Genomic DNA, 13,970 nt, shown 5'->3' on the forward strand with positions numbered 1-13,970 from the left:
AACACAGCCTTATAAAAAATCTATTGGATGCAGCAAAAGCAGTTCTAAAAGGGAAGTTCATAGTGATATAGGCCTTCCTCCAGAAACAAACAAAATCTCAAAAGATCAACCTAACCAACCACCTAAAATTAGGGGGGGGGAGGGAGAGCAAAACCCAAAGTCAGCAGAAGGAAGAAAATTATAAATGTAAAAGAAATAAATAAAACAGGTGTTTTTTTTTTTTTTTTTTCAAAGACAAGGTTGATAAGACCAGGAGATAATTTTTTGAAAGGATAAACAAAATCAAAAACCTCTAGTCAGGCTCACCAAAAAGAAAAGAGAGACAACCCAGATAAACAAAATAAGAAATCAAAGAGAAGTAACAACTGATACTATAGAAAAACAAACAAAAAATCCTAAGAAAATACTATGAATAGTCATAAGCCAATAAATTCAACAACCTAGAAGAAATGGACAAGTTTCTAGAAACACACAGGAAAAAGTGGGGTGAGAGTTAGCAAGTATATCCACAGTTGTGCAAATGAACATGAAATGTGTGTTTTCATCTTATCTATTTCAAGACATTGATATGTGTTGGTGTTTCAGACATGTATCTACGAATATGGATGTAAACACATATTTTCCTACTGGAACTTACTCTGTATTTGTTAGAAAATATAATAAGCAGCTCATCTACGACATTAAGTTGCATAGTATAATGGATGGTGATGGGTCCTAAGGAAGTTAAGAAGGGCAGAAAATGGATGATGAAAAAATTAGGAGTTTATGATGGGTTGAGGCACTAAACCAAGTGTCCATATTTGGACTTCTAGTGAAGATGGAAACTGAGGGCATATTTTAGGTGATTTATTTCATCCTTTCCAATTGCTGCAGTCATTATTTTGCCTTACTGAATGAAACTGGAACTCCGGAATGACACTAGAACCCACTGTCCTCCTTTTATTCTAATGGGGATATTTTAACAATGGTTCAAAGGTAGTCTTTCTAATAGCTTTATGTAGATGTTATTTATTTATAAGATTAAGAAAGATCACTACTAGGGAGGTCCCTGGTGGCCTAGTGGTTAGCACTTTCACTGCTGTGGCCTGGGTTCAATCCCTGGTTGGGAACTGAGATTTTCACAAGCCGTCCAAAAAAAAAAAAAAAAAAAAAAAAAGAGAGAGAAAAACCAAGGAAAGAAAACAAAACACAAAAACAAGAAGGATCACTTCTATCCTTACTTTGATATCTAAGTGTAATAGATATGAACAATCCACAAATTGAAGATTTTTCCATTCAATATCATCACATGTAGAAAATACTTGGAAATGTTTAAGATCTACAAAGAGAAAACTAAAAAACACTGCTAACAAAATTAAAGATCTGAATAAAAAGATATATTATGTTTATAGATCGGGACACAGTTTTTCTTCTATGTGTGTGTGTGCTCAGTTGTTTGACTCTTTGTGACCCCATGGACTGTAGCGCAAAATGCTCCTCTGTCCATGGGATTTCCCAGGCAAGAATAGTGGAGAGGGTTGCAATTTCCTTCTCCAGGGGATATTCGGAACCCAGGGATGGAACCCAAGTCTCTTAGGTCCCCTGCATTGGCAGGCAGATTCTTTACCACTGCACCACCATCAGTTCAGTTCAGTCGCTCAGTCGTGTCCGACTCTTTGTGACCCCATGAATTGCAGCATGCCAGGCCTCCCTGTCCATCACCAACTCCCGGAGTTCACCCAGACTCACGTCCATCGAGTCACTGATGCCATCCAGCCATCTCATCCTCTGTCGTCCCCTTTTCCTCCTGCCCCCAATCCCTCCCAGCATCAAAGTCTTTTCCAATGAGTCAACTCTTCACATGAGGTGGCCAAAGTATTGGAGTTTCAGCTTCAGCACCAGTCCTTTCAAAGAATACCCAGGACTTATCTCCTTTAGAATGGACTGGTTGGATCTCCTTGCAGTCCAAGGGACTCTCAAGAGTCTTCTCCAACACCACAGTTCAAAAGCCTCAATTCTTTGGTGCTCAGCTTTCTTCACAGTCCAACTCACATCCATACATGACCACAGGAAAAACCATAGCCTTGACTAGACGGACCTTTGTTGGCAAAGTAATGTCTCTGCTTTTGAATATGCTATCTAGGTTGGTCATAACTTTCCTTCCAAGGAGTAAGTATCTTTTAATTTCATGGCTGTAACCACCATCTGCAGTGATTTTGGAAACCCCAAAAATAAAGTCTGACACTGTTTCCACTGTTTCCCCATCTATTTCCCATGAAGTGATGGGACCAGATGCTATGATCTTCGTTTTCTGAATGTTGAGCTTTAAGCCAACTTTTTCACTTTCCTCTTTCACTTTCACCATACTGAAGATTAAATGCAATTCCAATCAAAATTCTATTGGGAATTTTTGTTATGCACAAATTGAAAAGTGGATTCTAAACTTTATATGGGGGTATTCCCTGGTGATGCAGTGGTTGGAACTCTGCACTTCCACTGCCAAGGGTTCAATTCCTCCTCAGGGAACTAAGATCCCATATGCTGAGCGGCCGAACAAACTTCATACGGAAAGGCAAAGGACCAAGAATGGCCATAATAACTTGGATAAAGAAAGTCCAAGGAGTACACAACCTTGAGATCAAGACATATTGTTAAAAATAAATTATTCAACACATGAACGTATTGGCATAAGTAAAGTGGATAAATGCAACTGAAGAGAAAGTCCAGAAATAGACATACACATACATGATTGACCTTCCATGAAGATACTAAAGCAATTCAAGAAATAAGCTATACTATTTTAAATCAATATCACTGCAGCAATTGGGTATCCATATAAAAAAAAAACTTTCCAAATCAACTGAGTATGGCTTATTAATATCATTAAGATACCTAAATTTAAAAGTTACAGAAGGAAATATAGGAAAAATTCTGTCTTTAAATTTGGGAAACATTTCTTATTTACAATACAAAAAGAATAATCAGTAAAAGAATAAATGGACAAATTAAACTACACTAAAATTAAAGCGTCTTGGGAATTCTCAGGTGGTACAGTGGTTAGCACTCTGTGCTCCCACTGCTGGAGGCACAGGTTTGATCCTTGGTTGGGGAACTAAGATCCCTCATGCCCAGCAGCATGGCCAAAAAATAAATAAACAAATAAACAAATAAAATAAAACTCTTTCTCTGGAAATGTGACTGAACTGAGATGACCAAGTCTGGCAGAATATTGGTAAATATTTCCAGCAGAGTACCTTAATCAATAATCCATGAAGAAACATCAAGTCAGTAGTTAAGAGGGTAAATCATATGAACAGCAATTTCAATGATATATGGCTGGAAATTAACACATGGAAAATGACTCAGCATCATGTCATTAGGAAAATGCTACTTCAAATCACTGGATACAGCTATGATATCACAGAAATGAGAAAGCCCAAACACACCAAGTGTTGGCAAGAATGGAAAGAACAGAAACTCGGATTTTAGTGCTTCCGGTGAGACTGTAAAGATTTAACCACTTTAGAAAAGGTTGAGTGACTCCACAAAAGTTGCACATCCACCTACTCGTAACATAGGAGCTGTGTTACCAGATGTTAACTCGAATGAAGGCAAGTATAAATTCAGAAGGGCACTTCCCAAGTGTGAACTTTCCTGTTTTTTATGAACTTGGAGCTGCCTACAAAGAACTATGCTCATGAGGCTTTCATCTAGTGTGAATTCTCTGGTGGACAACAAGACTTGTTTTGTAAGTGAAGGGCTTCCCACATTCACTGCATTTAAAAGGCTTTACTCCAGTGTGGACTTTTTGGTGCTGAACAAGTGTAGCCTTGCGCATGAAGGCTTTCTCACATTCATTACACTTATAGGGTCTTTCTCCAGTGTGGGTTCTCTGGTGCTCATCGAGTTTAACTTTGCCATTGAGAGCTTTCCCACATTCGGTGCACTGGTGATGCCTTCGTGCAGTGTGAATATTCTCATGTCTGTTGAGGGCGAAGCTGGTTGTAAACAATTTCCCACATTTGTTACACCCATAAGCCTTCTCCAAAGTATGAATTCTTTTATGCACAACAAGACTTCCTTTATAGACATAGGCTTTCCCACATTCACTGCACATAAAAGGCTTTTCTCCAGTGTGGACTCGCTGGTGATAAAGCAGCCTTATTTTGAAGATGAAAGACTTACCACATTTGCTACACCCATAAGGCTTTTCTCCAGTATGGATCCTTTGGTGAGCAAGAAGGTTATTTCTGTACAGGAAGCACTTCCCACACTCACTGCACTTATAAGGATTCTCTCCAGTGTGGATTTTTTGATGCTGGACAAGTGAATCCTTGCGGGCAAAGGCTTTCTCACATTCATTACACTCATAGGGTCTTTTTCCAGTGTGGGTTCTCTGGTGTTCAAAAAGTTTATATTTGTGGACAAAGACTTTCCCACAGTTACAGCACTCATAAGGCCTTTCTCCTCTGTGAACTTTCCGATGGTGAATAAGACTGGAGCTCTGTCTAAAGAACTTCCCACAGTCACTGCACAAATAAGGTTTTTCTCCAGTGTGAACTCTCCAATGCTCCGTGAACTTGTACTTCTTACTGAAGGCTTTGCCACATTTGCTGCACTTGTAATGTCCTTGCCCAGAGTGAGGGACCTCTCTCCTCTGCCTGCTTCTGCATGGATGCTCTCCATCGTGGGAAGAATGGTGCTGGAGAAAGCCCAGGCTGCCGAGGAAAGTCTTCTCAATCTCTCTGCACCTGAGCACAGTGTCAGCCAGGTACAGAACTTCTTTCTCTACCAGGGCACACATACTGGAAGCGAGAGTCTTCAAGATAGAAGGGTCTGGCTGTGGATTCCTGTCTCGTGTCACTTGCTCTACAGAAACACACTGTTTAGAAATGGCCTTCTCAGCTTTTCCTCCCTGCCAACAACCTGAAAGGAAAACAAAAAGTACTGATAAAGTGTGTGGAGACTTTTGTTGGACAGAAACCCATTTACAGATTTCTGTATGACATATCAGAGAGTAAGTCCATGGCAAACGATTCAAACAAGGGAGGCAGACATGTGGCAGAAGGGGCTACTGTGAATACTAGGCCTCTGTGATCAGAGAATAGGGAAGAAGACAGGATGCCAGGATATGGTGCTGTGCTAAGAGGAACTACCCACTTTTCTGCTAGTGGTGTTCAGCAGGATTTGGGGGAAAATGCATTCACACCTGACTACTCAGTGTTTGAGGACTATATAAATGTGCACCTCCCAAGATACATTAAGAATGGACTACTGGTACTGTCTTTCTAGATTTCAAATATATATATATATATATATATATATATATACACACACACACACACACATTAATATATTTGTTTTTCTTTTTCTGACGTATTTCACTCTGTGTAATAGGCTCCAGGTTCATCCACCTCATTAGAACTAATTCAAGTATGTTCCTTTTTATAGGTGAGTAGTATTCCATTGTATGTTTGTACCACAACTTCTTATCCATTCATCTGCCAATGGACATCTAGGTTGTCCCACATGCTAGCTATTGTAAACAGTGCAGGGTAGCAAAATAGACAGAGACATAAACAGCAGACATTTGGAAACAGTGGAAGAAGGAGAAAGTGGGATGACTTGAGAGAATAGCATTGAAACATACATTACCACATGTTAAATAGATAGCCAGTGGAAATTTGCTGTATGACCAAAGCCGGTGCTCTGTGACAACCTGGAAGGATGGGGTGGGGAGGAAGGTGGGAGGAGGGGCTCAAGAAGGAGGGGACATATGCATGCCTATTGCCAATTCATGTTGCTGTACAGCGGAGGCATCACAATATTGTAAAGTAATATCTTCCAATTCAAATTAAAAAAGAATCAACTACTTGGACTTCCCCAATGATCTGGTGGTAAAGAATCCGCCATCCAATGCCGGAATGGGAGGGGGTTCCATCCCTGGTTGGGGAACTAAGATCCCACATGCCACCAGTGTGGCAAAAACAAGTGAACAAACAAAAAAAACTAGCAAAAAAGAACAGACTGCTATTGGAGAAGATTTCAGGGAGAGAGGGAAAGGAGAGATGTAGGTGACACTGGGGTAGAAAAGGACAGGGGTATGAACTCACAGTAGAAATAGACAAAAGGGGGAAGTGTCAAAATGGGGAAGAAGATAGAAATGAGGTACAGCCAGGATAAGCTAAAGACTAACACAGTCATGGAGGAAAGACCTGTTCCTGCAGGATTAGAACTCATCAGTGACATCATGCCTTCCTACAGCTCCTGCTCACCAGGCCCTAGATCCTGTTAACCCTCTTCCTATGACCAGACAGATGTCTACCTCATCAGGCACCCAGGGCTGCCTCTGCCCCTCAGCTCAGGATGGGTGAAGGTGGAACCTACTAGATCAAACTGGGCAGTCAAAGACACCAGCCCAGAGTGACCCAAACAATGACAGACTTTAGGAAAAAAATTTTTATTAGGAGAACCTTGAGGAGAGTCTTGAAAAAATAACCTAGTGTTGACCACAAATGCTGGCCACGTAAGTGTCTGTTATCACTGAGGCAGGTGCTGCACAAAAAAAGGTTAGAACCTGTGACAGATCTTCCACCCAGCGGAACAGTCAATACACCAAGCATTGGCAAAGCAAAGGAGAAGTGGACAAGCAGGCAACAAGCCTCCAAGACCAAACCCCTCTGTGAAAGGCTTCAGGGCATGTGACACAGACTGAACACCTATGAGTGGGGGGACACAGCTCAAATGCCAAGGAACCAGGGAAGGAAGCAGTGTCCATGGCCTAGGCTAGGAAGGCTGGAATGAGCCACGCAGAGAGAAGGGCCGAATCCAGCACAGGCGGTGTGTGCGGACGCAGTTCTTACCCAGGGAGGCTATCAGGGACAGGTTTTCCAGCATGACATCATAGTATAGGAGTCTCTGAGCCTCGCCGAGGAGCCCCCACTCCTCCTGGGAGAAGGACACTGCCACATCCTCAAAGGTCACATGGCCCTGTCAGGAGGGGGACACATGAGTTCACAGCGGCCTCTGTAACCAAAACACCCTCCCCACCCTCCAGCCTTCATGGCACCAACACCATGACCTAAGGGTCTGAATCTGACATGGTCCACCTGCTCAGGAGTATCATCACACCTGGACCCCGCCCCCACCTGATCTCCAAATGTGTCTAGTTGTACACCTGACACCTCCCGTGAGACACCCCTGCCACATCTCACACTCAGCACGAGGATACATAATTCTGGACAGTCCTTCTCATCACTCCTACTTTTTGTTGGCTGCACCAGCTCTTATTTGTGGCATGTGGGATCTAGTTCCCTGACCAGGGATCGAACCCTGAGCCCCCTGCATTGGGAGTGCAGAGTTTTAGCCGCTAGGCCACCAAGGAAGTTCTATCACTCCTACTTCTCACTTTCTGTCTCAGACACAGTGTCCCTACTCTCACCTAAAGGCAAACGTCATGGTGTCATGTCAGACGACTGTCTCTCATCCTGCACAGCATAAAATCATCCAGCTCCTCAGGCTGCCACCCCAGGAAAGGCTCTGCTCTGTTTTTATCCACCCACGTTCTGGGTCCTGCATTTTCCTGGATACGCCCCACTTGGTCTCACCTCCAGGCACATGGACAGGCTGGCTTCTGTCCCAGGAACATCTCACCACCTCACCTTCTCCGCTGGACACAGGAGACCACCTCAGTACAACTATCAAAACTGAGGAGGGGGTTCATGGGAATCCCTGAATTTGTAGGCAAGTGGGACAGAAGTACTGGTAGCCTGGGAGCCAGAGATCAGAATTGGCCTGTCTAAAGAGGGTCCTGTGCCTGAGGTGACCCAGGGCCAGAACTAAGGCCCAACAACCCCAGGACAACTGTGTCTCCTGTATGTATGTGTCAGGACCAGGGGTGGGATGACGTCTGGGGAGGTACTGCGGCTTCTTCCACTTACCTGTCCAGGGACCATAAACATTGCTGCTACCATGGGAACCTGTGAAAAGAGGGAGGATCTGAGATCAAGGTTATCTTGGTGAGGATGAAAAGGCGGAGCTTTGTCCTCCCTTCCCTTTCCTGGAGATGAGTCACTTCAGGCTCTGACCCTACACCCTCAGGCTTCAGAGCAATAACCTGACAACTCAGATAGCCTTCGACAAAGATTCAACTTCCTTCAGTTTCAGTGTCTTCATGTGTAAAATGGCAACATTTACGGTGCCTATCTCATGATGTTACTGTATGCATCAAATGCATTATTACTGTATGTCTGGGGCTATCACTGAGCTATAACAGAACACAGGATTAACACATCCACAAATGTTTTTGAAAATTTGATACTTCTTACATGTCTTTTAAGTCATTATATAAATTTGACATTTAATCAACACCTTGAAGTTTATGTGATTCCTTCTATGATTTCCTGCTGCTGCTAAGTCACTTCAGTTGTGTCTGACTCTGTGAGACCCCATAGATGGCAGCCCAACAGGCTCTGCTGTCCCTGGGATTCTCTAGGCAAGAACACTGGAGTGGGTTGCCATTTCCTTCTCCAATGCATGAAAGTGAAAAGTGAAAGTGAAGTCGCTCAGTCATGTCTGACTCTTTGCAACCCCATGGACTGAAGCCTACCAGGCTCCTCCTTCCATGGGATTTTGCAGGCAAGAGTACTGGAGTGGGTTGCCATTGCCTTCTTCATATAATTTCCTATCTGACACCAAATATATGATATCTTTTCTACCACCAATGATCAGATTCCATGATACCAACTGGGTGCCCTACATTAATCATATTCTGGCATCCAGAGGTTAGGGACAATATTTAAAGGTTTAAGGGCTCAGTCTCACTGGACTATCCCTTTTTAGAGAGGCCAGTTCTGACCTCTGATTCCCAGGCTACCAGTACTTCTGTTCCACTTGCCTACAAATTCAAGGATTCCCATGAACCCCTCCTCAGTTTTGATAATTTGATAAAATGACCCACGAAAGTAAAGAGATCACTTTCCTTTCTTCTGGTTCATTGTAATGCATACAACTTAGAAACAGCCCAGTGGAAGAGAAGGCCAGGTGGGGAAGGCGGGGTGGGGGTGGGTGAAGGGAAGCAGGGGGTTTCCAGGTCCTTTCAGTACATGCCACCATCCTAGGACCTCCACCATTTCAATGTGTTCACCAATCTGAAGGAAACTTCATTTCATTCTTCAGCAGTTTTTATACCTAATCTAGTTTCCTTCTGATCCTTGGGAGGCCCTAGGGTGGGGATGGGGGTTTACACTAATTGCTTGGTTTTTCTGGTGACCGATACCATGCTAAGGCTATCTAGGAGACCCACCCTAAGTCATCTCATCATAAAAACTCCTGTGTGAAAAGGGGGCTAGTTGTGAATAACAAAAAAAGTCCTAAACTCCTAGGAAATTCCATGGGGTTCAGAGATCTATGTGAAGAGCCCAAGACAAAAACTACGTTAAATATATATGTAAGATTATACACAGACATAGATTGTCATTTTCAGCAGTTATTATTTGCTTACACAAGATTAACCTGTTAAATCTATACATTTTTAACCTTGTGGTTTCCTGGAAGACCTGAGGCATCTGTGCCTTGACTGAATCTGAGCTTGACTCACTGGTCAGTATGGCCCAGTTTTTCTGGCACCACAAGGAACAGACAGTTGTCTGAGTGTTCACAGCAGTCAGCGTACACAACCACCCGGCTCCTTCTCCATCTCCACCCCAGTCAAGGTTCCTTACTGCTTATACCCTGCTTCCCCCAGAAAGCTCTGGAGACACAGGACCCTCCCATCTGGCAACCTCAGAAAGTCCCACTCTCTGCTCTCCAGCCCCAGCTCTCTCTTTCATCTCAGGTTCCCTTTCATTGGAAAGTGACAAGACTTTCCCTCCTAAATTTGAGATCCAGACATGGCTGGAGTCCAGCACGTAGGCTGTCACTACATGGACATCCTTCAGCCAGTGACCTCCTCCCTCAATTCTAAACTATAAATTTCAGCAACCCCTATGTTACCTCAACTTTTGAATCTAAGAGACAGCACATCCCTAATTCAAATTTTACTATCTCCCTAAAACCGACTTCTCACATCAGTGTGGTCTCAGGTCTTACAGATGCTCAGCCAAAAGAAAACCTTTACTGTCCTTTACTCAGAGCCACATTTACTGCACCAGGAAATCCTGCCAATTATCTTTAAGGTTTTATACTACAATTATTTATATTCCTTCAGTTTAGTTCAGTTCACTCAGTCGTGTCCGACTCTTTGCGACCCCATGAATCACAGCACGCCAGGCCTCCCTGTCCATCACCAACTCCCGGAGTTCACTCAGACTCACGTCCATCGAGTCAGTGATGCCATCCAGCCATCTCATCCTCTGTCATCCTCTTCTCCTCCTGCCCCCAATCCCTCCCAGCATCAGGGTCTTTTCCAATGAGTCAACTCTTTGCATGAGGTGGCCAAAGTATTGGAGTTTCAGCTTTAGCATCAAGTCCTTCCAAAGAACACCCAGGACTGATCTCCTTTAGGATGGAATGGTTGGATCTCCTTGCAGTCCAAGGGACTCTCAAGAGTCTTCTCCAACACCACAGTTCAAAACCATCAATTCTTCAGCGCTCAGCTTTCTTCACAGTCCAACTCTCACAGCCATACATGACCACTGGAAAAATCATAGCCTTGACTAGAAGGACCTTTGTTGGCAAAGTAATGTCTCTGCTTTTGAATAGGCTATCTAGGTTGGTCATAACTTTCCTTCCAAGGAGTAAGTGTCTTTTAATTTCATGGCTGCAATCACCACTTGCAGTGATTTTGGAGCCCCCCAAAATAAAATCTGACACTGTTTCCCCATCTATTTGCCATGAAGTGATGGGACCAGATGCCATGATCTTCGTTTTCTGAATGTTGAGCTTTAAGCCAACTTTTTCACTCTCCACTTTCACTTTCATCAAGAGGCTTTTTAGTTCCTCTTCACTTTCTGCCATAAGGGTGGTGTCACCTGCATATCTGAGGTTATTGATATTTCTCCCAGCAATCTTGATTCCACTTGTGTTTCTTCCAGCCCAGCGTTTCTCATGATGTACTCTAGATATAAGTTAAATAAGCAGGGTGACAATATACAGCCTTGACGTACTCCTTTTCCTATTTGGAACTAGTCTGTTGTTCCTTATAAATAATATAATTAATGCCTATATTTTAATTAATATCATTCATATTCCTTTTATTTGATTCATTTATTAAAAATTAATAAACACACAACATTGTTAATTGTTTATATCTCAATACAAAATAAAAAGTTTGAAAAAAAATTAATAAACAGAAACCTCAATTAGGGTTGGCCCACTGGAGGTGGGAGCCCTTACTGACCTGAGACAGTAATGGTATTCAAAAGAAGAGTCTCTTCTTTCCTGGAAAGGACTCCGACAATGAAAAGCCATGGACTCATTGGTGGCTACAGCCCATCTAACTTCCTTCTTTAATCTACATAAAGTGTTAGCTCAGGACGGTTGTATTGACCTTGAATTTAAAGTTCTTTCTTCACAGCGAAAGAATTTGGAGACAAATAGAGAGGTTAAGAAAGTAAAGTGAGAGTCTATTTAAGCAAGGTTATGCTCTCAGCGGGAGAGGAGAGATAGGGGAAAACCTGGCGTCCCCAGTTTCTCAGGCAAGGCAGTTATGAGGGGGATAGAAATGAAGAGGTGGAATGCTCACGAGGAAGGAGAAGTCTGGGGGTCAGATTCCTTGATTTTAATACAGCTCCATTTCCAAGGGGGGAAGGGGTTTTTGTCCTTGCTCAGCTTCGATCAGAAGCGTTATGGCGTCCGTGCCTGATGCGTACTTCTTAATCTGTCCGGCTAATCTTACTGTACTGAGGGCATCATGAGCAAAGTTACCTTTGGACACAGGCGATTCCCACCTTTCTCCTCCTTTCTTTGTCTGCTACCCAGCACTTACCACCCAAGATCTGTGATTTCCTATCAGCCTGGAAGTTCCTGCTTTCCTCTGCCCTTGGATCCCTGCTATTTACAAGACGCCGGCGCCCCTGCCCCCATGTCTCTGCTCATACCTAGTGACCTGCCCGCTGTAATTGCTGCACACCCCAACTGCAAATCCCCGATGCTCCTGAGGGGAGACACCGTTACAAAAGAAATGCGGGCCGTCGAATTGTTTCAGGCCGGCAGCTTCCAAAGTCACTAGTGGCGTCCGGAAACCACTCGACTCTCTGGAGTCTAACGCAGAAGCCTCTCCCAGGTCTCCCAGTCTCCACCTCATCACCCCCTCCCCAGTCAGTTCTCCTCTGAAATACTTTAAAACTCGAGCATCTTCCTGACTTGTTCACAGCCCTCCATGGTTCCCAGAATGCGGACTGTCGGCCCAGCTGACCCAGATGGTTGACTCCTCCTTAATGTCCTGTCCCTGCAGAGAGGACTCCAACCCAAGTTTCCCTAATTCTCTGGTTCGTGTGCGCCTCCAAGGATCGGCACGTGCCGGGCCCAGGCCTTTAACACGCCACATTTCATCACACAGCGTGTCAGAAATGGGACCTCCACACACGCACGCCCGAAGTTCTGCACTCAGGGGACTGAACCGCGGTGCCCCGAGCAGGTGACGCTCATGGGGGCTTGAGGATCCGGGGACGCACAGTCACCTGGGCCGGGTCCTGCCGCGCGTCGGTTGCCATAGGACCCGCCACAGGCGCAGCAGGGAAAACCTGGGCCGAAAATCCTGAAAGCGGTTCCGCAACCCGTTCACTCCTGTGCAATGTGGACGGCGACCCTCGGGATCTTTCCAGTTTCTTTAAGCTCGGCTCCACCAGTGATTTAGAGCCCTGGATCCTGCAGACAGCAGCAAAAACGGTCAAACGACCATCAGAAAGACGCCAGAAGTCCCGCCTCCTCCTATTTCACATTTCCGGAAAAGCCCCGGTTGAGAACCAAGCCGCGCACAGACTTCTGGACAATGTAGTTCCCCTGCGTCCAGGGATTGCTGTGTGGACCAGACCCTCCCCCTCCCTGCAGGGCACTAATGGGCCAAGTCCGCCGGAAGAACCTCTTAAAAACACATCAAAATACACCCAGCAAAGCCTGTATGTATAATCTTTTAAAAATTCTGATCTAACTCTCATTTCTCAACATAAAATACAAGATTAGAAAAAACGCATTCCAGTTGTCTAAAGACTGAGTAGCCAGAGTCGTTGTTTTTGTTTTTTATGAAAATCTTGGAAGCATTTGCAAGTAAGGAAATAATGTTTTGGGATAAAAAACGCAATGCTGTATTATTGTCTAAAAAAAAAAATACATGAAACTAGATAACAGAACTCTATAGTGGATACTGTCTGCCTAAATAAACCTGAGGTAATAATCAACCACAACACATTTACTTGTGATCAAAGAATTGCAACTCGGTGCACATTAAAGTATCAGGGCTTCCCAGGTGGTGCAGTGATAACCTGCCTGCCAGTGCAGGAGATTCAAGAGACTCGTGTTTGATCCCTGGGTCAGGAAGATTCCCTGGACGAGGAAATGGCCACCCACTCCAGTGTTCTCATCTGGGAAATCCCAGGGAGAAAGGAGCCTGGCCCGCTGGTCCCAAAGAGTGGAGGGGATTGAGCATGCAGGCACAGTAAAGTATCAATAGCAATAAAAAAAGATGTTGTCTAGGGAATAAAAGGAGCTTTTAAAGACAAAAAGAGGTTCGCATTACAAAGGGTTTTAACTGGAGTTGGAGGCAAAAGCGAGTCTTGGAAGAAAAGGCTTGAGTGCTATGGCTGTCACTAGAGGGCGTAGCCTGTGGGGTAAGTTGCAGACGTTCTTGCGGAGTCCTTGGCATATTTGCAGGTTGGTCCAGATCAAAAGCTCATGGTTTCACAAGATGGGGAGGTACAGGAGACCCACAATTAAAAGCCGCCTATGGAGAAGGAAATGGCAACCCACTCCAGTACAGAGGAGCCTGGCGGACTGCAGTTCATGGGATTACATGACTGAGAACGCATGCGAGGGTGGAAGGAGATGGGTTGGTA

The 13,970-nt window shown here is 44.2% G+C and overlaps 1 protein-coding gene across 1 annotated transcript; it reads right to left on the bottom strand.

Annotated features, from left to right (window-relative positions):
- Positions 1-875: 875 nt before the first annotated feature.
- Positions 876-12,851, bottom strand: LOC129631027 (zinc finger protein 501-like). The gene is made up of 4 exons (XM_055551742.1): positions 12,600-12,851; positions 7,920-7,958; positions 6,843-6,969; positions 876-4,905 (listed from the first exon to the last, which is right to left on the bottom strand). The coding sequence occupies exons 1-4, from the start codon at positions 12,630-12,632 to the stop codon at positions 3,686-3,688; spliced, it is 1,419 nt and encodes a 472-aa protein (XP_055407717.1). The 5' UTR covers positions 12,633-12,851; the 3' UTR covers positions 876-3,685.
- Positions 12,852-13,970: the final 1,119 nt, after the last annotated feature.

Source organism: Bubalus kerabau, chromosome 17 (genome assembly GCF_029407905.1).
Source record: "Bubalus kerabau isolate K-KA32 ecotype Philippines breed swamp buffalo chromosome 17, PCC_UOA_SB_1v2, whole genome shotgun sequence".
NCBI lineage: Eukaryota > Metazoa > Chordata > Mammalia > Artiodactyla > Bovidae > Bubalus > Bubalus kerabau.

Excerpts from the sequence above, each read along its gene's own strand:
- LOC129631027 (XM_055551742.1), bottom strand. The coding sequence starts at position 12,632 with ATGGCAACCGACGCGCGGCAGGACCCGGCCCAG. Across the intron at positions 7,959-12,599 it reads CGCGGCAGGACCCGGCCCAG|GTTCCCATGGTAGCAGCAAT; the intron begins GTGACTGTGCGT and ends CTCTTTTCACAG. Across the intron at positions 4,906-6,842 it reads GTCCCTGATAGCCTCCCTGG|GTTGTTGGCAGGGAGGAAAA; the intron begins GTAAGAACTGCG and ends TTTTCCTTTCAG.